The 25,650-nt window shown below is 39.3% G+C and overlaps 1 protein-coding gene across 10 annotated transcripts in view; it reads left to right on the forward strand.

Annotated features, from left to right (window-relative positions):
* LDAH (lipid droplet associated hydrolase) overlaps positions 1 to 25,650 on the forward strand; it is a 90,402-nt gene that overhangs the window by 34,596 nt on the left and 30,156 nt on the right. The window contains exon 5 of one of the 10 annotated variants that reach the window (XM_055540849.1): positions 8,226 to 8,485. The exons of 5 other annotated variants lie outside the window; for them this stretch is intronic. In XM_055540849.1, coding sequence (XP_055396824.1) covers positions 8,226 to 8,390 — 165 coding nt within the window. In that variant the 3' untranslated portion in view covers positions 8,391 to 8,485. Of the gene's footprint in view, positions 1 to 2,189; positions 3,668 to 4,989; positions 5,393 to 8,225; positions 8,486 to 10,903; positions 12,127 to 16,737; positions 16,861 to 25,650 lie in introns of those variants that run through there. 4 more of the 10 variants (XM_055540850.1, XM_055540852.1, XM_055540853.1 and 1 more) reach the window with 4 other exon arrangements.

Here is a 25,650-nt window from a genome sequence, read left to right on the forward strand (position 1 = left end):
AAATGTAGCAAACTGATATGAAGTATAATTTTTGGTTATTAGTTGTTCCAAGTGTTTCAAAAGCTTTAAAACCATTTTTGAAAGTGTGCTTGCATGTTTGAAATAATAATAGCATTATTATTTGTGATGGTTAGTTTTACATGTCAGCCTTATTGGTCTAAGGGGTACTCAGATAGTTAGTGAAACATTTCTAAGTATGTCTGTGAGGACCAGAGAAAATCAGCATTTGAACTGGACTGAGTAAAAAAGATCTGCCCTGACCATGGTGGGTGGGCATCATCCAGTATGTTGAGAGCACAAATAGAGCAAAAACTCCAGGAAGGGCAGATTTTTTCTTTCCCTCTCCTAGAGTTGAGACAGCCATCTTTTCCTGCCCTGTGACCTTGTAGTTCCAGATCTCAAGCCTTCAGCTTCACCTATTCCCCTGGTTCTCAGGTTTTTGAACTCGGACTGAACTATACAACTCACTTTCCTGGTTTCCAGCTTGCAGGTAGCATATGGTGTGGGACCTCTTAGCCTCTCTGAGTGTGTGAGCCAATCCCTATAATAAATGTTTGGAGTCTGTTTCTCTGGGGAACCCTGGCAAATACACCATTCTGTAAACATAGGAAAGAAAAGATCCATTTCTGAGTCCTTCGATTTGTTAACTTAGAGATCTTTCCTTTCAGTTTTTGTTCGTTTGCTCCACATCCATTCTGCATGTACTGTTTAATTTTTCCTGTGCATATTTGAAGATAGTTGTTGAGCACATTTGTTTTGAACTTCTCTCTCTTTTTTGGCTTGTGTTCACATATCTGTTGGGAAAGAAGTAGTCCCATGCATCTTACAATTAATGTAGCTTCTTGCAGCTTCCTCAGCTCTATCACTTTCTCATTAAGGATCTGCTTTCAGGTGTTCCTGCCCTTGCAGGAATAGTGGTGAAAAGAGAAAAGGCAGATGAAACACGAGCTTAACCTAGTCTAATTGTGGAGACATAACTCATGCTGTGATTATAGAGTTTCCAGAGAAACACAAAAGGCTGTGTTTTCTTATAAAGGGTGTACTCTAGAAAATAGCGCATGCAATAAATTGTCCATAAAGTTTACCCGAGGAGGAAGGTGAACATCTGTATGATTTTTTTTTAATTATTATTCAAAAGCTTTATCTGGTTTCAATTAACTGCACTGTTGAAGTCCTCCCCCCAATACACACCCCTCTTTAAACACCTGGCCCAGCTAATATTGGTGGTGTGATCCCTGCTGAAGTGTTGAAATTTCAGTGTCTCTGGCCTAATCTCAGACGGCACAGTGCCTGCATGCCTGAAGTTAGCATGATACGCTCCATTTAAGATGTATTTGACAATCAAATAAGTTTGTATTAGCCAGAGTGTTGCAATCCCTAATCATTTTGCCAAAAATAAGTTAGCTGTTATGTTTTACAACATATGAAGTGTGATAATAAGAAACTTGTGTTTCCATCTCTTATGTTATTTTTACTGGAATATTTGACTCCCATAAGATTTTTGAGGACATATGTGTAGTTTAGTAGCTGGTTTATTTGGTTTTATTTTGGTTCAGTTCTTTATAATATTTTTGTAACTAATGATAGGAAACTATGGTCATAAAATCATTTTAAAAGACTTACTGTATATTTTACACATAATGTCTGACCTATTTTTTAATATACTGAAGGAAATAATTGACTCACTCTTAAAAATCTCGTATTAAAAATTTTGTTTCTTTAAGCAAATTTGGTAGAATTATAAAAAGTCTTCATATATTTTGACATGAATGTCCAGAATAAAGAATTTTTAAAAGAAACTTGAGAAAATAGATAGTTGGAAGATTGTTCAATAACACTGTCATGATTCAAAATAATAAACACAATTTCAGATTAGTAGGATCTTTAGAGACAGTCTAGTCCCATCTTTAATTTTATAGGTAGAAACGGAGAGAAAAGTGCCTTGCCAGGATTCAGCCTTGGCTCTATCTCAATCTAGGGGTAAGATATGATTACAATAATTGTGGATATATTGTTGTTGTTTAGTCGCTAAGTCATGTCCAACTCTTTTGTGACCCCATGGACTGTAGCCCGCCAGGCTCCTCTGTCCATGGGGTTTCCCAGGCAAGAATCCTGGAGTGGGTTACCATTTCCTTCTCCAGGGAATCTTCCTGATCCAAGGATTAAACCCATGTCTCTTGCATTGGCAGGCAGATTCTTACTACTTAGCCACCAGGGAAGCCCAGCTGTGGGTATAAAGAAAGTCTAAAGAAGATATCTGCTACTGCTACTGCTAAGTCACTTCAGTCGTGTCCGACTCTGTGCGACCCCACAGACGGAAGCCCACCAGGCTCCCCCGTCCCTGGGGGATTCTCCAGGCAAGAACACTGGAGTGGGTTGCCATTTCCTTCTCCAAAGCATGAAAGTGAAAACTGAAAGGGAAGTTGCTCAGTCGTGTCCAACTGTTCGCGACCCCATGGACTGCAGCCCACCAGGCTCCTCCGTCCATGGGATTTTCCAGGCTAGAGTACTGGAGTGGGGTGCCATTGCCTTCTGATGGTTCTCTAAATCTTTGGATGGTGGCAGAGCCTCCAGATAGTAAGGAATGTTCCTAGAGTGTACACAACCAGCTCCATGCAATTCATTACATTGTAGCTCATGAAGTAGTAGATTAGACCCCATGAATGAAAAAGAAAAAAGCATTAGTTGCTCAGTCCTGTCTAACTCTTTGTAACCCCATGGATTGTAGCTCACCAGGCTCCTCTGTCCATTACATTCTCCAGGTAAGAATACTGGAGTGGAGTGCCATGCCTTCCTCTAGGGAATCTCAACCCCAGGGATTGAACCCTGGTGTCCTGCATTGTAGGCAGATTCTTTACTATCTGAACCACATGACTACTGCTCTGTCAATGTGGGGCAGAAGGGGTGACATGGGGATAAAAATGTAATCATCTCACTATCTAGAACTTTCCTTTAAATCAGTCTTCTGTATGTTCAAAATGTGCCATCTGATTCTTCCAAAAAAATTGCATAAAGTTCAAGGTTGAGAGTTAAAAGCCCCGGATTCTTAACTGGGCACTAAGTCATAAAGTGAAATTCAAGTAATTTAACTTTTATTTTCCTCTAACAATTTATATGTCATTTAATGATAACACTTCCTCCCTTTCCAAGGGTACCAGATCCTTCAAAACTTAATTTTTTATATTATTTGGCCTTCCTTGGGGAAAATGCACAATACCATAGAGCTTCCTTTGTCTATCTGGTTGGCAAAAATACCTTCTCTCTAAGTGAAATTTCCAGATTACTTAAATTTACTCTTTAAAACCCTAGACTATGGGTAAAAACTTGTCTAAAACATATTTTTAACTTATCTGCCTTCTTCAACAGTGTATGTTGATTATAGAAGAACTTTTCATTCAAGGACATCATTTTGATACTATTATACAATAAAATACAGTTAAAGGGATTTTGCCCATGTCCTGAAATTTCTTAGATGACAGTGCTTTTTTAAAAAAGAATTCTCATGTCTATTTATTTTATAGTTACTCCATCTCCTCTGTCAGTGTTAGGTACCATTTCTCCTCCCTACTTATACTTTGTTGCTCCTGATTTTCTGCAAATAGAGAAAACATAATCATAGAATTTCTTTTCAAGTAAAAAATGGACACATCTTAAATGAAGATATAAGAGTAAAACTGGCAAAATTAAATAAATGGATTTTGACATTTCTTAGAGAAATAATAAAATAGCTTACTTTCTTTGGTTTATTATAAGCACCCCCGTGATGTATGTAGATAATCAAAATTTTAGTATTTTAGTGAGATACTCAAAACACACCACAAGTACAACTAAGAAGCTTGAAAAACTTTACCAGAAGAGTTAAAATAGCATGTTGGATCATCTCATCTATGTGTTGAATCAGAAGTACATCTCATCTACGTTAGGAAAAAAATAAATTCAAATACTCTGAAAGAAATGAGGTCATTGAGCTTGTGGTACACTTACACTATTCTGGTGAACCTGCTTGTCTGCAGAGTTAGACATGCTAGAGAGAAACATTTATATGATTACACTAAATTGTGTTCAACAGTCAAGATAATCCAGAGGTGGGGGAAGAGTAGAAGATAATTCATTTCTCAAAGTAACTGATGTCAAGAGTCCTGTCCCTAGATTAATTGATAAGAAGCAGAAGGCAAAATGAAGTATCATGAGGCTCTGAGTGTTTTGAAAAGAGAGGGGACTTCTAACTGAAAAGATCAGACAAAAGCATCATTGAAGAGCAGGTGTTTGAGCAGAGGAAGGATGAGTCAGTATTTAGAAATAGAATTTGATGGGGATTTTTTTGGGCAAGGTGGGAGTTGCTATCCATTCTAAACAGTAGGAAATGTATAGGGGAAAAAAAAAAGAAACGGTTTTTATCCCTGGGCACTGTAAGGGAACCAGCACAGTGTGCATGAAGGGAGCAATGGGGCAGGAGAACCTAGGCTGATAGAGTGCAAGTACAAGAGAGTTTGGACTCTATTTTCTGGACAGCATGGAGCCACTGAAGGACCTGTGATAATAGTAGTCATGCATTGGGTAAATTAACTTCTCAGTGAAAAGGAAATAGTATAGAATCAAAAGTAAACAACCAAGTGAATAGACAAGTTGGCTAGTTCAGATGAGAAATAATGAAGACAATAGACAGGATTCACCCAGGGACATTGTTAAAGAGAGAAAAGAAACAGGTCATAGATGTGTATTAGGAAAGTGACTTCATTTGATGGAAAGGAGGATGGAGAGAAGGAAGCAGAGAAAAAGGCAAAATTTATAATTTTCCAGACAATTGTCTGCAATCCATTGGTGGGTCCTGAATTCACTTCAGTGGGTTGGAGCCTGTGGATTAGTCAAGATGTGGTATACTATGCCTTGGTAATACAGTGTCAGTGGCTTTTAACAATAAAAATTTGCTTGTCACTCTTTGAGGATAGGCTGCCCTCGTGTAATTCTCTCCATGCACTCTTATTCCAGAACCCAGGTTGATGAAATAGCTTCTCATGGCAGAGAATAAAGAGGAAATAGTGAGCCACACTTTGCATTTTAAAATGTCTGCCTGGAAGTGACATTTGTCACTCCTCATACTACACTGGACAGAGAAAGTCACATGAACAAGTCTGCCAGCAGGGAGGCCATGGAGTATAGTCCTCTTCAGAGAAGGGAAACATATGTTTGTAAACACTAAAACAGCATTTAAAAATGATAAAAGTAAAATAAAGTAAAATAGAATGGAAACTATTAATTTTATTGTTATTAAAGGTATGTATTGTGGAATGTTTTTTGAATATGTGTTTTTACGAGTATGTGTTGAAATCCTAGGTTACAATATAGAATTGTGGGTCAAGGTAAGGAACTTGAAGGTCATTAACCTCGACTAGGGTATGCCACAGAAGTGAAGAAAAGAGAAAAGAGAATGTCTGGAAAGGCAAAGGTATGTGGTAGATTAAAGACGATCACAGGTTCTTTGCCATTCCTTTCTCAGGAGGTTAGTCTCCTTCCCTTCCCCTTTGAATTTGGGCTGGGTATGTGATCTCATTTCACCAATGGGATACAGAGGAGATGATATTCTGGTACTTCCAAGCCCAGGCCTTAAGGGGACTGGGAGCTTCCATTTTCTCCCTCTTGGAAGCCAAATGCCAAATTAGAGTTTAGCAGCCCTGAGACCACCAAACTATGAGGAAGCCCAGGCTAGCCACCCAGAAGGGGATCATGAGGCCCCAGAAGTGAGTGAAACCTTCTTAAACTTTCCATCTGCTATGGGAAGCAGCCAAGTAAGTGACCCAAGTCTATGCCATGTGGAGCCAAAGTCTAGCTGAGCACTGTTTGAATTCCTGACCCACAGAATCAGAAACAATACATTTGAGGATGGTGTGTTAGGTAGGAGTAGATAACTGGGATAAGGTAAAGGAGTTGAAGAGAAGGAAAATTTAAAGCTTATGGTATTGGTAATCGGAAGGTCAATGATAACCTAGAAGAGAACATTTTTAGTGAAATAATGGGAGAAGGAGGTTGAAGAAAGTTAGGTGCTCCAGGAATTGGCCGGTGAAGTGGAGAAGATAAGATAATAACTTAAGGAACAAGTTGGTCTAGGAAACATCTTTTCCCTGTAAGTGGGAGAGAATTTAGCATCTAGCGGGAATAGCCCATGCAGAGAGAGAGGTGCTGAAAATGAAATAGAAATGTTTATTGGAACAGATTTCCTCCTCTTTGTCCTTTAAGCCTACACACTTGAATACTTGGATTTTTCTGAATCTTCATGTCCTTGCAAAAGGGTTTTTGTGCCTTGTGCTTGGTTCTTCATATGAGCCCAGAAACTTGAAACAGTTAAAAATTGAAGTTATTGTCATTACTCATACAGTTTATCCAAAATTCATTTGAAATTTACAAAACATGTTCACGTGTAACAAAGCTATTAACAACCTAATCTTTTCCCATTTTACAGGTAAGGAGAACAAAGTTCCAAGGAGTTATGTCTTATCCATATGTTAGTTAGCTAGTTAATGGCAAAACTAGGACTTTATATTCTGTTCTCTAGCTTTCCTATCGTTGGCCTTCAGGTGAGTTAGTTAGGAAAGTTATGATTATGAATAATTAGAGCAAGTTACTTTGACAAACCGTCAAAACCTATTTGACCTAAACTTAAGGTTTCAACTGTTAATTATTTAAGACTTGAGTTCTTCAAATACACAAGGAGGTTTTAGTGGGAAGTGGGTGAATGCTTTTGAGGGAAGTAAGAGAGAACTGGGAGAAGCAAGAACATGGCTGAATGTCTGAATCATGGAAGATCAGGGGAGTTGGTACTGAGGCACAGGCAAGGGCAGAAATTAAAGACGGTGAACAGAAACCTAGAATTGAGCTGGGGCAAAAGGAAGGATAGAATGTGAAGGGAATTGGAAGATTCTGCAAACACAGTGCACAGTAGTTCTACAGTTGTGTCTGCATGACCCATTAGTGAACCCGGGTGCAAGAAAACCACAGGGGTCAGGCAGTCAACAACTACTCTGGCTTGTGAAAGACTCTCATAAATCCCCTGTTCTAGGGAAGGTTTGTGCAGAGTATGATTAAATGCTATTTTTCTAATCATGTATGTATATTTTAAATACATATTTGTTGTCTGTTTATGTGTGCACACACACGTTGTCTTTTCTGAATTACCCACAGACTGCCTTGTTGAAAACTAGACACGTGGAAAGTTTCAGCTTCAGCCATTTTTCAGTTATCTGCATATGAAAAAAAAAAGATCCTGAAATTGCTTTCAAAGTGGAAAAATTGTGTGGGCTTTTTTCATCTTTTCATAACTCAAAAACTATTTAATATATTTTTCTCAAACTTTGCAAAAAAAAAAAAAAAATCACCTTTGGGCTGAAACCAAGCATGGAAAATTTCACCACAAAGGGCTAATTTTTTGGAAAGCTGCAAGAAAGTGAAAACAGGAGTTTATAATAGAACATTCTTCATGCATGTTAATACTTGGTACTTTATCTAATGCATTTCATCTGAGAATTTCTGAACACTTTTCAGATTTAAAAATTGAGCCATTCTAGTATTTGTGGTCCATAATAAATAGACTATTAGATGTGGAAAATTCTCCGCATCCTCTTAAAAGTTCGGTATGTATTAGGAGTTAGTGAGATATGTTTACTATCTCACTACAGATAGGGCAGATGAAGTGAAGTGGCTATTAGCCAGAGAAAGCCTTACATTTACTGCTTAAACACATTTTATCACCACCTCTTCCTGGGGCTTCCCAGGTGGCTCAGTTGTAAAGAATTGGCCTGCCAATGCAGGAGAGTCAGGAGATACAGTTTTGATCCCTGGGTTGGGAAGATCCTCTGGAGGAGGAAATGGCAAACCACTGCAGTATTCTTACCTGGAAAATTCCATGGAGAGAGGAGCCTGGCTGCTGCAGTCCATAGAGTTGCAAAGAGTCTGATGCTCCTGAGCAACTAAGCACTCTTCTTGGTCCAGGAGTAGTTGTGAGTAGAATATATTTGATGACATAGGTTTTAGATTCATCTATCTGAGCCAGTAGTTCTCAAAGCAGTATCAGTATCATCAGGGATCGGATAGAAATGCAAATTATTCAGCACCACTTAAGAATCTTAAACTCTAGGCCTGGGTCCCACCAATTGGTGTTTTTAACAAGTACTGTAGGTGATTCTGGGGTTTCCCTGGTAGCTCAGATGGTAAAGAATCTGCCTTCAATGCAGGAGACCTGGCTTCAATCCTTGGGTCAGGAAGATCCCGTGGAGAAGGAAATGGCTACCACCGCAGTATTCTTGCCCGGGCAATCCCATGGACAGAGGAACCTGGTGGGCTACAGTCCTTGGGTCACAAACATTTGGACACGACTAAGCACACACGCATGCAGGTGATTCTGGTGCATGCTCTAGTTTGAGAACTAGAACTTTCTCCAAAAGATTGGAATGTAGAATATTCAAGATGTTATGGACAATTAAATCTGTCCTTGGTCTTTTCATGACATGTCATCTCTGTCTTCTCATATCATTCCTTGGAAGCGAGAGGAATATTTATCAAGTTATCTAAAAGAAACATCTTCTTTTCTGTATTTCATGTGTTGTAGTTCTTTGCACCTAGGATCTTATCCATGGGTACAGCTAGTCCCCTTGAGTAAAGGTGTTGATACAGGGAAACAGCATTACCAAGACAGATTTTCTCATTTCAGTGATTCAGGCCTGGGATGGGACTATATTTCATTCTCATTTCTTTGAAGTCAAGTTCCAAGATTTAAGCAACAAGGTGGCAGAGGTCTGTCAGCGGATGCTGATTTAAGCCCTGCTTTTTTGTGTGTAAGTTCTCAGTCATATGCTTCGCAGAGACTTTCTGCATTCCAGCAAACTCCACTGTCTATATTTTTATATGTTTAGGCAATGAAGTAATTATATATGTGGCATTGTAACAAGTTTTGAGAATATTCTCCTAGTGACAGAAGAGGACCTTTATCTAATCACTGGTGCCCCAGCTTGTACGGGTGAAACTTAGGCATAGCCTTGGAGGGGTGTTTAAGCAGTTTAAGGTATATTCTTCAGTTGCAGTCCATTTTGGTAGAAGTGTGAATATTATCATCTAAACTAATAATAATAGAAAGGAAAAAGAGACGTCTTTTAAAATTGATGACTTTAAAGTTTTATTATGAAAAATTTCAAATGAAAAAAAATGTATAATAAATATCCAGATAGCCATTATCTGAAGTAACATAGCTACTAATATTTTCTCTTTACCTATTTTTTTTTCTTCAGATATTTTCAGATAAATTAAAGCCCTCATATCTCACCCTTAAAAACGTCACTGTGCATCTTTTAGAAGGATTTTTTTCTTATATAACTACCATGTCATCACACCTAACAAAATTAATGGTACTATCTAATATAGTTCATATTCAGATTTTCTTAGTCCCTAGAATGTTGTTTTACAGTTGGTTTGTGAGTCCTTTCTCTAAATTAAAGGCTTTTCTTTCCAGTCATAAAAGTTAATATATTTTTAAATTTCAGGAAGGTAAGGAAAAAGTTTTTTTAAAAAGTGTACTGTTATTTATTAGGATGTATTTAAGATATCTAATTTCCTTGTAGATATTGAGTATAATTAAAGATTAAATTATTATTAGCCATTTTACAATAATTATTATTTATTATATTACTATAATTATAATTTAAGGACCTTACTTAATTCTTTCAACAACTCTTGAAGGAGGCTATTCTTTTCCCATTTTATACATGAGGAAACTGAGACTTGGACAGAAGTAACTTGTTCAAGGTTAGACAGCTTATCGGGGGTGTGCTAGAATTTGAACCCACATTTGTTTGACTCCAGAGTCCATGTTCTCAGCCACTAACTAGTCTTATTATTAAAAAAGAATTTTTGGACCTCAGGAAAAAGAATAGCAGCTTCTCAGATAAAGGTGCAAAGGACATGTACAGATAATTCACTGAGGAAGTTAGAATAAAGTCTATCCAGAAATGTGTACTTAGCACAATGTATGACACAGTGCTTAATAAACCGGCGTATGGTAGTAGTTAATAGTGACCCTATTGACTATGGTATTACTTGATGTTGACGAATGTACCTCAACAGTTATCAAAATGAGTTGCTGCTATTGCAGTATTTTAAAGAAAAAGTTCAGTGTTGTGTGTGTCTACCTCTGTATGCATTTTTAGAAAGTCTGAACAGGTAAATACCATGTGGCTTACAGTGGCTGTCTCTGGGGGAGGTAGAAGTAAGGGTGTATAGGAAGTGGAGACTATATTGTTTCTACTTTTTGCAATGATCATGTGTTACCAGAAAAAAGTAATTCCTATGAAAAGTGTTCATAGCCTTTGAGCCTACTAATTCTTTTCTTTGGAATGTATATTAAGAAACTAATCTCAAAAGTAACACATTCATGTACAAATATTATTTGTATCAAAAATTGTAAACATCCTAATGTCCAACTATGAGGGAAAGTTTGAATATGGTATGTGCAATTATTAAAAGTATATTTACAAAAGACATTCTAAGACATGAAAGATAATTGTAGAATATTAAGGTTGCTATAATAATAAAGAGAATACAGAGCACAACTATATATCAAGAGATAACATGCATTTAAAAGCTTGAAAATAAAATGAATACAGAGATTGTGTTTGAATGTTGTGTTTTAGAGTAATTTTCACCCTTAAAATTTTCTTTTAACGGCACGTATTTTTGTAATAATTTACTGGTTATATGTTTCCTTTATATCTTTCCTTTTTTAAAAAGCAGTTTGAATTTATGACTTCATAAGAGAAAGTTGGTTCAGAGAGGTAAAGTTTTTGGTAACTTGTTCCACAGCAAGAGATAACAATCACAGGGGGAAAGAAAGGGTAGCATCAACTTCATGGTTTCTCTGCAGGAAAACCCACCCCTGAAAGCAACAGTGGCTCTCAGTCAGCAGCAGCATCTCAGTAGCAGCCATCCTAGCTTTTTAACTCATCCTACTCCACTCAGTTTGAGCAAGCTCCAGGAGTTGGTGATGGACGGGGAAGCCTGGCGTGCTGCAGTCCTTGGAGTCATAAAGAGTCAGACGCGACAGAGCGACTGAACTGAGCTGAACTGAACTCCACTCAATTAGTTAGGCTTTTTCCATTCCTTGCAATTTTTTTTTTGGTTGTTGTTGTTAATAAACCCTGCTTTCTCCCCCTTCATAAAATAATTTGGGTTGTGGATCGGTGTATATCTTGTTGGCTTGCCTCATGATTGTTATTAGTTTTTGAACGTGATAACAAAATCACAGGTTGGGATCAGCATCATCGTTCAATCCTGCTGCTAGGGTGAAGCAGACCTATTTCAAATCTCATCAGACTGTAAGTTTCATAAGGGCTAGGACTTTAAGAGGCCCTGGGGTGTGAGCGAGCAAGTGGCACATGCTAAGTCAAAGTTGTTGTCTTTGTGAATAAACTGGCAGTTGGATGGATACAGGTCCGAAAAGCGTAGCTCGTACCTTGCTACGTTCAGACCTTATTTTGCCAATGAACTGGATGTTCACAGAAGAACAGATCCTGAGCCCCAGTGGATGGAGCATAGCAGTCAGTGAAGAGATAACATAGAAGAAAGTGGAAACAGATGAGCAAAATTCTGTGAGATTGTTTTTTTGTGGCTATTTTTTATTCCAGCCAGAAGATTCTTTGCAAGTCTGTCAGTTTGTGGAGATGAGAACTATGAATGTGATGGTTAAGAAAGGAAAAGACTCTTTAATATGGTTTCCCTGTGTGCATGAGGCTGGTCTACCCTCCCTTCTTGCTATTATGGAAAATCTGTGAACAATATGCAATGTAGGCCTCAAAAAATTCCCTGAAGTGGAAAAAGCCTAGCAGGCACTAAATGAAAGATGCTTCACAAGAACGAAATGTGGTTGCTTTGAGATCTGACAATACGAGCCAGTTCAGACCAATTGTGTTTGGTTGGGAAGAAGCTAGATTTTATCAGGTATCGGGGAGATATACTGACAAATGGATAAAGACTGAAGGCCAGCATTGTTTCTGACAACCTGTTGCTCGGAAACCAGACAGTAAATAATTTCCCATTGTCAGTCATAAGAGACCAGAGGAAACAACACACGAATGAAGTCTGTAGACAGTCCAGAAGCTCCACTGCAACCAATAATTGTTTCTCTCACCCGCATAGTTATGGGCGCTTCTGTGTAAGTCAAGCTGAGTGTTAGAGAGTCAGCCTTTTCCTCTTTCATAACTTGCTACCCTCAGAAAAGTGCTGAGGAGCTTGTGCCTACTGCAGAGGGCAGTCATGTCGTATGAATGCTGATTGACATGGATTCAGCAGTGATTTCATAAAATCTTGGGGCTGATTCTTGATGATGCCAGGGGAATTCTCCTCAAGGTCCTCAGAGAGGTGGTCTCAACTTGTCCCCTTCAGCCATAGTCCCTACGCCAGCCCTGTACATACCTAGTACTCCTTCCTATTATTATCTCGTATTAACTCATATGTGCACTTCCTTTCTGTTTTTCCTACTACACCTAACAGATGGCTTCTGTCCACCATTTCGAGTCATCTCAATGCAAATTCTTTGTGAACTCTTCCGTGATTCTTCCCAGTCATTTTTACTGTCCTTCCTTTATAAACCCTTTTTCTCAAAATTATTGTGTATTCCAACTTGCATTATAGGTATTACATATTTATATGATTCTCCCTATTAGATTTTTGAGCTTATTTTTAAATTGAGGTATAACTTTCACATAGTAACTTGTTTTCTCTCGCTGCTTCAATCTGGCTGTTCTTTCCTATTTTCTAGTTCAGTAACCCTCTCTTCAGCTATAAATATACTTCTTTTAAATCCATCTGTTGAATTCTCAGTTTCATTCATTCTATTTTTTGCTTATAGAATTTCTATTTTATTGTTTTCATAGTTACCATTTCCTAAAATTCTACATCTTGTCACTTAATTTTGTGATCATGTTAATCATGGTTATTTTGAAGTTCATGTCTGACTTTCTCCTTTGAACTGTCAACAGTGTTTTAAAGTACAATTTTATTCTTAAAAAGTAAAAATTCAGAGATGACATATTTGAAATAAAAAATGAAAACTGTACCTGATAATGCCATTGTCTAAGTGTCTTGTCTATACATTTCTTTTCTGCTTTCTCCTTCTTTGTTTTCAATTATGTTGTCTTGTTCCTCAGTATGTTTGTATGTTAGGGTTCTCCACAGGAACAGAACCAATAGAAAGTGACTAAATATAAGGAATTGGCTAACACAGTTATGGAGGCTGACAAGTCCTAAAAACTGGAGTCAGTAAACTGGAGACTCAGGAGAGCTGGTGGTGGAAGTTTTGAGTCCAAACACAGGCCAACTCAAGACCCAGGAAGAGCCAGTATTTCGGTTCGAGTCCAAAGACAGGAAAAAAACCAATGTCCCAGCTCAAAGACAGTCAGCAAGCCGAAGGAATTCTCTCTTACTCAACGTCTGTTTTCCTCAGACCTTCAACTGATGGGGTGAGGCCCACTAACACTGGGGAGGACAGTCTGCTGTACTAGGTCTTACTGCCACAAATGTTAGTCTCATCCAAAACACCCTCCTAGACACACCCAGAGTAATGTTTGACCAAATATCTGCTAACCCCATGACCCAGACCAGTTGACACTGAAATAAATCATCTCTGCTTGTTAAGTTTTTCTTCAGCTGAATACCTATCATTATATTGATATATGAAAAATTATTAAGATAATATGAGGCTTCTGTCTTCCTCCAGAGAGGATTTACTTGTGCTTTTGACTAGCAGTTATAGTCAGGCTTCCCAGGTGGCGCTAGCAGTAAAGAACCCGCCTGCCAATGCAGGAGACTTAAGAGTTGTGGGTTCAATCCCTGACTCAGGAAGATCCCCTGGAGGAGGGCACAGCACCCCACTCCAGTGTACTTGCCTGGAGAATCCCCTAGATAGAGGAGCCTGGCGGGCTGTGGCCCATAGAGTCACAAAGAGACTGAAGTGACTTAGCACAGCAGTTATAATGAGGATCAGTCACTTTAATACGATGAGGAATGGGGCTGAATCAGGGCCTGGTACACCGCTGCTTGTAAGGGGTAGCCAATTAGTAGTTCCCACTGAGAGCCCAGCATCCCTTTTCTTTAATGGGCACCAAATGCCCAAGTTTTGACCCTTGAGCCACAGAAGATTTCCAGAAACTCTTCAATTTCTTGGCTGTGTAGCCATTGCTTGCAAATTGGTAAATGACTAAAAAGAACTGTTTCAGCACACTTCTCAGAGTTTCCCTTTGTCTCTAGAATTTTGGCCCTCCAGGTCCCTTCTGCCTTTGATACTTCCAAAGACACTTTAAAAAAAAACAAAAACTTTTTCCAGCTTTTCTAATTGTTCTTGGCAGGCAGATGGCTCTGCATCCCCACACCCCATCACCGCCATTACTGCTTCTGCCTAGCTTCCCGTTCTCCAAGCTTTGCCTTGAGAAGTGTGCCATTTCGAGTTCTTTGTTCTTCATGTGACCTGTTTTTTCTCTGGACAGTTTTGGAATCTTCACTTTATCCACATTATTATGCTTTGTGATGACATTCCTTGGGTTGTTTATCCTTTTTAATCCGGAAACTGGCATTCTTACATCCTGAAAACTTTTCTCGTATTTTTTTCCTACTTGTTTTCTGATTGTTCACATGTTAAACCTTCAGAAAAGATTCTGTTGATGGATTTCATTTTCCATTGTTCATCTTTCACTCTTTTTAAAGTTCTATATGATGAGAAATGGATAATTTCCCAGCCTTACCTTAGAATCCATCTAATTAAACTTTTGATTTCAGCCTTCATACAGATAACTTCTTGTTCCTTGTTCTCTTTTTGTGGAGTCTTTTTTAACTTTGTGGGTGTTTCTTTCTCTCTCTGAGGAAAGCAGATTTGGGGGGTTTTGCTGTATCATGCATTGTCTCTATTCATTCTGAATTTTCTTTATCACTTTTTGCTTATGTTGATCTATAATAGAAGCTTCCTCAAGTGTCTGACATTCCTTTGTTATCTGTTCACATTTAGGAATGAAGCACCAGAAATCCTAGGAGGTTTGTGTGGGTGTGGGCCTTGTCAACTAGGCAGCTTCACAGCAGCATGATGGGATAGGTATCCTAACTTTTTTTTGGGGGGGGGTGTTATTTCCCAGCGTCACTATCAGTGCATTCTTTCTCTAGAGCCCTTCAGTATCTCCCCTAAAACCTTCAAATCTCCTGCCCGAAAGCATCATCATTGAAGTGAGACAGTGTGAGAGGCTGGTGAAAGTGTCAGCATTCATGTTGGGCTTTCCCTCAGCCCTCCTTTCCATGAACGGCCCTTTTCCCTGCCTTTCTGCACGCCTGGAAAGCTCTCTCCTTCAACTTGTGTACAGAATAAACCTCCAGCCCTGAACTGTGGCTGGGGAGGGGAGTTGCTCGGGGCTCTTGGATGAGGCAGTGGACCTGGGGGCACCGCCCCTCGGCCTTCCATTTGTTCAGTGTGCTGCGCCCTTGCACTGTCATGGAGTACCTGGTGCGGACTTGAGGCGCCCACGAACCAGGGAAGAAGCCCTGCCCTCTTAGAGGTCATAGTCTGCCAGGGGGAGGTGATAATGAACGCAGAAATTACTATGTTCAAAGGTGAGAGAGACGACCTTGATGAAAACAGTGGAGCAAGATAAAGGAATTAGAAGTGCCACGCCTGGGGGATAGAGGGCAGTGGTGGACTGTACTTCATTTTTTATAACTTTGTGTGGAAATCATTTCAAACTTACCAAAGAGTTACAAGAATAAGAATAGTACATAGAATGCTATATACACTTTATCCTGACTTACTGTTATTATTTTACCTCATTTTCTTTGTTATTTGCTCTCCCTCTCCTGCCCTGCTACACACACACACACACACACACACACACACACACACACGTATATGAGGGGAATGGGGAGAGTCAGTGTATGTGTGTTGTGTGTGCATGTGCGTACATATATATAATGTATATATATCTCTGAACTAGTTGAGAGTTAGTTACATATATTATGGCCCTTTGAAGTGAGCGATTTTTTTTTTAAGCTGGTGACTAAAATTTGCACTTGGTAACAGAGTATGTGATTCCTATTTTCATCGTGCAGTATTTTCAGATACCATGGGGCATTTTTAATTGATAAATTAGTGATATTTGGATGTCAGGTGCAGCATAATAAGAGCTGGCAGGAATGTGTAAAGGCTTGGGAATGCAGGCTGGTAGGGGTGGTAAGGCCTTCCCAGAGGCACTTGGCCTTTCTCTGTGCTCTGCAGGAACAGAGGCCTTAGAAGTGCAGTGAGGCCGAGGTGAGACTCAGGAGCCAGGGTGGGGAGCGACTAAGCCTAGGAGATACTGTGGCTACACGAGGAAGGCTGGTCTGCTCAGGGAGCTGGTGTGTCTGGGTGACAATGGGAGCCGGAGCACCCCCTTCAGAGACCTGTGAGGGAAAAGATAACATGGGTACATCTCTGATACATTGTTATTTTTTCCTGAATTGAAAGGAGGACAGATTCTTACTTATTTTATGATCAAAGCTGGTATTGGGGTTTATGGACTCCCTTCAGTTATTTGGGCCTAACCTTTTGCTGCGTGTTAACAGCTTGTTTTCCTGAGTTTTAATCTCTATCTCATGGGGTCTTAGCTTCCCCAACTGTTGGATCTGCCTGCTGCCAGATAAAATGGGACGTGCTTTGCCATAATCCATGCCTCTCCTTTGACTTCCTAGAAGCTCGGAGGGTTTCCTGAGACAAATTCTGTGGCAGAAATCCCGTGTTGTCTGGTGCTTTGTGCTGCCCCCAGCATGTGCCCTGCCATGGGGCCTTCCCTAGTCTGAAACCCTGTGATGGATACCATTGCTTTGTCTTCATACAAGTATACAGTGGTGTTTTCGTGTGTGGAACTGAAGCGTACACGTTTCACAGCATCTTTCATCAAGGTTAAACGGGGAAGAATCTTTTTTACTGATCTCCCTGGCTGACCCCGAGTTCTTGTCATCAGCACTTTGCTTATGCAGGTATTCAGTGAATGTTTGTCAAATAATTTCTCTTTCCATGGCCCTTTTCAAAGGTTCCTAGGCCATGATGAGGAGGTTTCTTGTGCCCATTTTATGTTTCTCTTGTACCTTTATTTCCGATAGCCTTCTGCCTAGTGTGTGTTTGCCATAAATCTCTCTTCCATTAGACTTCAAGTTCTCTAAAAGTAGAGACTCTTTGTCTTGTTCACTGTTTTGTCTCCAGCTCTCACCACAGCATCTGGTGTATCGTAGGTGCCAATATGTCTTTAATGAATGAACAAATGAACAAGCCAGAAAACAATCAATAAACACAATGAATGACTCCTCCCTCCCTCTCCAGTGATTCAAGCTTTTAAAGACTGGAGTTTCTAATTTAGAAAAGCTCCAACTCCATCGTCAAGTAATTCAGGATTTTACTTCCTGACCTGCTTAGGGTATTCCAACTCCAAGCTTAAGAAATTGCCAAGTAAGATTTTTGGTCAGCAAAGCCATACTTTCAGATCCTGTGTAACTTTGCTGTTATTAACCAATAGAAAGCTGATGTTGCCAGAGGCCAGGATGGTGTTGTGAGAATATCAGAGCTGTAGACGTGAGGGTGGCTTTGCTATTGTCACCATTCACTGAATTCTGGGGCTACCTGGAAAACACTGTTCAGTTCAGAATAACAGGGACTCTGTGATAGATTGCTGGACTCCAGAGCAGCTTGAGCATCATTAGTTTTCTGTTTGAGTTCCTAGTTATTCTGAATCTGAAAGACTCAAAAAGAAGTAGATTCCAAGAGATCTTAAGCTGAGGAGAAGAACGTTTTACATTCAAAATAAAATAAATCTGAAGTGTATAAAATGACAAAAGCTTGAAAAGCATGGATTGTAAGATTTTGAAGCCATGTTTCAAATGTATAAGTGTAATCATATGTAAATATCAATGCAGATATGCAAGTGTTCCTTGTAATTTGCAGCCCTGAAGTGTAGATTAAAAGCATGAAATGACTTTTTTTGTTTGTTTTTTTTTTATATTTGGGTAATTAAAGTGTAGAAAAATCTGTCCTAGAAGATCTGAATATAATTCACATGAATGAAAAATGGTAACAGTGGTCCGTCTCATGAATGTCATCTGTCATATGCAAAACGTTGCAGTGGCGTAATTTTTTTTCAGTATCAACTTTGAAGGGTCTTCTTTCTTAGGATTTAGGGTTATTTCTGAAGTTGAATGATTTGGAACACTTGTAAATATTGGCCTGTCTCTAACAATAATGGTAGCAGTTGTTTCAACCACAGAGTTACATCACCAAACAATAATAATTATTAAGAAATTCTTTTGTCTGCAAGTATATGGTGTAATTAATGGATGGCATAGGCTTCCCAGGTGGCTCAGTGAACCAAAGGAGATGCAGTTTCGATCCCTGGATCAAGAAGATCTCCTGGAGGAGGAAATGATAACCCACTCCAGTATTCTTGCCTGGAAAATGCCATGGACAGAGGAGCCTGGCAGTTTACAGTGCATGGGGTCACACACAGTCAGACACAACTTAGCAACTAAACAATAACAACAGTGTGCTCTGACGTTACCCTGCATGGATTCATCTTTATCACTTTGTAACTAAATCTCAGTTTTCTCATCTATGGAAAAAGAAACTTACTTGATAAGGTTACGCATTAAATGAGATTATGTATATAAAATACATTAGCATAGTTCCTGCTGCTTCTGCTAAGTAGCTTCAGTCGCGTCCGACTCTGTGCAACCCCATAGACGGCAGCCCAAAAGGCTCCCCCATCTCTGGGATTCTCCAGGCAAGAACACTGGAGTGGGTTGCCATTTCCTCCTCCAGGGGATCTTCCTGACCCAGGGATCAAACCTGCATCTCCTGCTTTGGCAAGTGGATGCTTTACCATTGAGCCACCTGAGAAGCCATAAACTGCATACATATGATTCAGTAAGCTGAATAGCCTTATCCTAAAGAGAGGAAAACGTGGCCTTTGGGGAGAAGAGATAAACTAGGATTATTCCTAGGTCTGTGTTTTGACTACTAGCAACTTTATCTTTGAATGCTGCCTGGTTTCTATTGCATGTTCTCTAACATGTCTTAACGACGTTGGCAGTCATATGAAAGGAAAAGCTGTGTGCAATGTGTTCTTGTTTTCAACTTGTAGGAAGTACCCTGCCATTATCACAGCAGGTGGGCTCAGCTGATAAGCAAATAGGGAAAGTAGCAGTGCCATTCTTCTTCTTAAGATGTTGAAGTACCGTTTATCATGGCTTCATTTAGCCATAACAGATAGACATCATTGCTGCACTCCAGAAAAATGGATGCATCTTTCATAAGCTCTCTGAACAGTATAAGTATATTGAAGGTTTCTTTTTTAGATTTTACTCTGTTTAAAAATAAAATGCCTATTTTATGAAACAAATTGTACACAAACCACGCCTGAACTTCATGCTCCTTACCTTATGGCTATACTTCAAATTGTTTCCTAACTTCCTTTCTGGAAGATCATTAATAATAATAATAAATTCAGGAGAAATAAACATCAAAATACTGTCTCCAGTCCCCCAAACATACCCTGTATAAAAAGTCACAGTGTGTATATTTACTTTCCTATACTAGTCAAGAAAATGTGGTTGTGCTTCATTACCAAATGTTGACTCTGTTAGATTTCAAGTGAGAATGTGAAATATATGAAATTGTTTCCTTAGAGTAGAATGAATTGGCCAGCCTAGAAATTATTTCTTTAATAAGACAGTAACATAAGAAAATGTTTTGTCATATACACAAATTTGGAAACTTTCTCTGCACAGCTGTGTTATAAAATCAGGTATATTTCCTTGACCTCAGTGATTTTTTTTTTTTTTTTTTTTGCCAATAGGTTTCTCCATGAATAAAAGAAATTTTTATTACTATGCCTTACCCTATCACATTTGGACTATAAATTTCACTGAAATTATCATCATGATAGGTAGGAAAGTCTAAGTTTCACCCAACAGGTAATAACTGTTGCTCTCCAAAGGCAAGAGAGGAAAACCAGCATAGTCAACTAAATATTAGTTGTGATACACAATCTTTGGTCTTCTTATATTTTTAAGAGGTAATGATGCATTCAGAGTGCACATTAGAACTTCCTTATTGTTTTCGATACATTCCCATGATTTCATAGTGCACTTTAAATCTCAGCTTGTTATTGATACACATCAACAAAATGTAAGCCTGTAGTTACTTGTGTATTTTTAGAGTTTTTCTTTGCAGGTAGTTTTGTTTAACACGGGTCACAGTAATGGATAGTTTATACAAAGTAATGAATTGCTTCCCGTTTCTGCGAGCTGATTTCATCAGTCCCAAGTTCCTTAGGTGCTGTGGGTTACATAACTAGTATGGAATCTGTATGGTACATGTTTCAGTATGACAGTAACTGTATTAACCATTTATATTCTCTGAATCTTTGAGGACATTTTACTAAACACAAGGAAGCCCGTTATTTTGAAGTGAGTAAACTTGAAACTAAAATAAACAATGAGTTAGTTACCTTACAGAGCACATTTACCAGACTTCTTGGAAAAACAGATTATTTTCATTAGTTGATTGTTCTGGCTTACTGTGGATTGGCTGGGGCGGGGAGGGGGGGCGGATTTCTTTCTAACTTTCCCATTTCAAATATTTGTCATGTGTTTTAGCATATTTTCCTGCTTTGATGAGCAGAGTACAATAGAACACAATTTAGTTTTACTTTCCTGAAGAATTTGTAGCACCTGAAAGGACTAGTTCTGAATATTTTCTCTTATCTCTGGTGCCATTATAAATGCAGAAGGTTTAGAGGGTTAGGATTAAATGTACTGACCTCACATTATTCCCTAGAATTATTTTTTTAACCAAATCCCTGATAGTAGTTGGTTTGGTTATTTACTAACATGGTTAAAAGTTACTTGGAGGGAAAAATTAGATTGGAGTTGAGTTGGTAAATTGTAGTTAGTGGGGATTACATTATTCAGTGATGCCTAATTTTCAAACAAAATTACCTTTGTGCGTTCAGGATAAAAAGTTCAGAGAACGTATGAGCCCCAAGGCTTAGAATGTCTCCTTTGCAGCTTGCTAATTCCCTTTTACTCACAATTCCAATCAGTTTATTTCAAAGAATAAACAGAATTAGAACACCCTCATTATTAGCACATACAGATCTACTTAATGTTCATTATACCATAGTATTCCATTAGATAGATATATCATAGTTTATGTAACCAATCATAATTATGGACATCCATCTCCAGTCTTTTGCTATTCTAAATAATTCTGTTCTCCAGTTTTCCCAGCTGCATTTCAGTTCAGTTCAGTCACTCAGTCGTGTCCGACTCTTTGCGACCCCATGGACTACAGCCCGCCAGGCTTCCCTGTCCATCACGAACTCCCAGAATTTACTCAAACTCATGTCCATTGAGTCAGTGATGCCATCCAACCATCTCATCCTCTGTCATCCCCTTCTCCTCTCACCTTCAGTCTTTCCCAGCATCAGTTCTTTGCATCAGGTAGCCAAAGTATTGGAGTTTCAGCTTCAGCATCAGTCCTTCCAATGAATATTCAGGACCGATTTCCTTTAGGATGGACTGTTTGGATCTCCTTGCTGTCCAAGGGACTCTCAAGAGACTTCTCCAACACCATAGTTCAAAAGCATCAGTTCTTCGGCTCTCAGCTTTCTTTATAGTCCAGTTCTCACATCCATATGTGACTACTGGAAAAACCATATCTATGATTGGATGGCCCTTTGTTGGCAAAGTAATGTCTCTGCTTTTTAATATGCTGTCTATGTTGGTCATGGCTTTTCTTCCAAGGAGCAAGCATCTTTTAATTTCATGGCTGCAGTCACCATCTGGAGTGATTTTGGAGACCAAACAAAGTCTGTCACTGTTTTCATTGTTTCCCCATCTATTTGCCTGCATTTATGTATCAGCTTTTTTTTTTTCCTCCTCCACTGATACATTTATCATAAATTTAATTTCCATATATGTTCAGATCTGTTTCTAGACCCATTTCTGTTCCACTGAGCTGTGTGATCCTTTTCTGATCATGCAGTTTTAACTATCATGGCTTCATAATGTGTACTGTCAGTAGAGCTGATCGCCCTCTTTCTCTTCTTTTTCAGAATTCCTAGGTTTGATGTATTTCATTTTCCAGATGAACATTAATATAATTTGTCAAATTTCAAAATAAGGATCATCTTATTTAGTATTTAATTGGGATTGAATGAATTAAATTGATCAGTTAACTTAGTGGCAGAATTTATATCTCCTTTGCCATGGAAGAAGAAATATCCCTTTGGATTTTAAAGTTCTCTTTAGATAAGTGTAGTGGTGTTTAGCTATTATTTTTATACATGAAATTTTGTTAATGTTTTAAACATAAACCAAAAATAGTCATTTTACCTTCCAATATTTCTGTTGTTCAATCGCTGTCATGTCTGACTCTTTGCCACCAATATTTCTAACTCTTACTTTTTTTAATCGTAAAATTTCATTGATACAGTACTTCTAGGACACTAGTAATGATGCAATAGCCAAAGTAATCTTATTAAGATGGAAGTCAAACATATCATCCCTGTTTTCAGAACCCTTCAAAAGCTTTTCGGTGACTCAGAGTGGAAACCAAAGGCCGTTGGACCATCCATCAGCTGCTGCCCCTGTGATTATGACGGTCACAACTGAGCTGCTCTCCTTTCACACACTCTGCTCCAGCTGCACTGCCCTGCCTGCTTCTCTCTTTTTGTAAAATGTTTATTTATTTACTTGGCTGCACTGGGTCTTAGTTGCAGCACCAGTATCTTTAGTTGTGGCATGTGGGATTTAGTTCCCTGACCAGGCCCCCTGCAGTGGGAGCACAGAGTCTCTGCCACTGGACCACCAGAGAAGTCTCTCTTAAACACCAAATTAAGTTCTATCTTATGGCCTATGTACTTGCTCTTCCCTCTCCCAGAAAACCTCTTTTTCCAAATATCTTCTGCTCATTCCATAGCTGCCTTTGCATAAATGTCACCTTTCTCTGAAGCCTTCACTAAAACACCTCGTTTAGAGGTACACCCCCACTTCCAGCAGTTTCCAGTCTTTTTTCATTATCTTCTGTCTTTCCTACCCCACCATAGGACTTGAAACTTACTGGTATCATCTCTTAATTACTTAATAATTATGTTTTTATAAATTAAACTCATATCCATATCCAATGCAGAAAGCCAAATATACTCAAGGCATTTTTGAAGAACAAGAAAATGGGGTTTAACTTACTCTACCAAATACCAAAATCTAAAGCTTTAGTAAATAAGACATTGTGCTCTGGGCACAGAGTTAGAAAAGTAGGTCAATAAAACAGCTTAGAGAGCCCAGGAAAGGACCTTTCACGTACAGGATTTGCTGCAGAAGCGTCACACCAGAAAAGCAGGGGAGGACTGCCTTTGCAGTTAATAGTGCTGTAACAATTGAGTTTCCATATGGAGAAAAATTGTTAGGCCCATATTTCACACGTAAAAATCAGTTTCAGGTAGATTATGGACTGAAAAAGTGAAAGACTAGGCCATCAAACCCTTAGGAGATATTATTGAAGAATATTGCCTGCCAAGGAGCCTGCAGTGACTGTACTTTGGCCAACCTGGCGTCCTTACCAGATCGGGGAACTTTTGCTCCAGGTGGGACTAACAAAAGACAGCCCAGCTGAAGCTCAGAAGTTGGTTTCTTCATCATTGTCTTTGCTGCCACTGCAGCTGCTAAAGAAACCCGCTCTCCAGCGTCAAGGGAGAACTCTTCCTGTGCAATGGGGAAGGAGGTCCTTCGTAGCCCTTCAGCTGAGAGGACCCTGCAGGGCAGTATGAAGCCCTTCCTCTCTCAGTACCAAAGATTGCTCCATATAAACCCACCCCTGTGTGAAATCTCTCAAGTCCTAAGACCAGCCGAACGTTTGTAGCTCTTATAGGAATTAAAGGACTCATGACACTAAAATTACCCAAAAGACAGGGGAAGAAATCTGAATTTGAAGGTGTAAAGTCAGTGGTTAACTGTGTAGCACCTCTCCAATTGCTAAAAGATTTTTTTTATTGTTTCTCCCTCTCAGACTCGTAGAAAAGCATGCTGTTTGGCATCCAAGTGAAATGCTAGAGCCCTGAATCAAACTGCTAACGTTAGACAACTTGATGAAATTTACTTTCTGTGTGGAGCTCCAGACACCCACCAAAGTGACTGTACTTTCAAAAACTGAAGCGGAAAGGCTAGCAATTATGCCATAATAAGTGTTCTTATTGATCCACATCGGTAGTACTTGGTATATTGTTAGATTTCTTAATTTTTGCCACTCTGAAGGATATATTCCACATGTCTAAGAGAGACAGCAGCCCTGTTTGAGCCACTGGGAGCAGTCCTGAAAAATATCTTTGGACAGAAAGGTGAAGGTGAAGCAGTAGCTTGCCTACTATATGTGGACAGTGAGAATAGGGAGGCCTGTTCAGGAGCCCTGGAGATGTCAGAAGGCTGTCAGGTTCTTTACCGATGCTCCCCGAGATTGATGGCACCTGTCGCTGGGATGCTTGTGTCTGTACTCTGCTTACCCTGTGTCCTCAATGTAATCGTCATCACAGGTGGGTCAGGAATGCTGTAGCCCTATGTGAGCTAGAAGGGGACGAAGAAGGTGACCAAACACCCGTAAAGCCCTGCGATTCCGAAGCTGATCTCGTTCCTCCTCTGTTTGTGTTCAAATGCATTGAGTTGGAGTTCACTCTGGAAGTGGCATCCAGGGAGAATGATTCCTTTAACTGACTTTTCTTGTCTAGTCAGATTTCACAGAGACCCCGTAACCCTTGTGTGACTCTTTATATATAACCTTTGTGTAAACCCACTGAGACGCAGGCAGCTGGCTCTGACTGGAGGATTCTGGATCATCCCTGACGTTCTGGAATGACAATGATCTGCATCACAAGCACCCACGAATGTTCCATAAGGCCTTGATTCAATACAGTCCATCCAGCTTCTCCTCTGCTTTGTACTTGAGAAGATGCCAAGGTCGCAGAAACGCAGCGTTCATTCAGAAAGCACATCATGAGCATTTTGCAACGTGTTGTTACCCATCCAGCATTTTAAAAATCATCTGAAAAGGCTGTGGTTCTCAGCTCCCAAAGAACATCTTTTTTTAGTCATCATGCAGGCCGAACAGTATATTCTTACTTACCTGACAGAGAAGGACATGTAGCAGAAATCAGATTATTGTGACTGAAAAAGAAACAATGAAAAGATCTCAGATATTGTTGAGAGAAAAGGAAAAGCCTGCAGGAAATAGCTAAGCCCTTAGCTGCTAGATACGACCAAGGAAGAAGAAGAAGATATTATTAGAAAGAAGGGTCCTCCACAGTTTTTACCCTCAAATCCCTGTTCTCTATCAGTGAGAGAGACATGAAGGCAGAGTGACAGGTGTTACCTGGTCAATGTAACGTTTGGTCAGTGCCATCAGATAGATTATTATGAAAAAGGACCGTCGATGGTAGAAGGTGAAAAAGAGACTGAGTCCACAAAACCCCACCTTTACTATCAGGTCCTACCAGGAGAAATACATCCAGTTCATCCAGAAGGAGGAATGTAAATACTTAAAAGAAATGATAAATCATTGATGCC

Source organism: Bubalus kerabau, chromosome 11 (assembly GCF_029407905.1).
Source record: "Bubalus kerabau isolate K-KA32 ecotype Philippines breed swamp buffalo chromosome 11, PCC_UOA_SB_1v2, whole genome shotgun sequence".
Classification (NCBI taxonomy): Eukaryota; Metazoa; Chordata; class Mammalia; order Artiodactyla; family Bovidae; genus Bubalus; species Bubalus kerabau.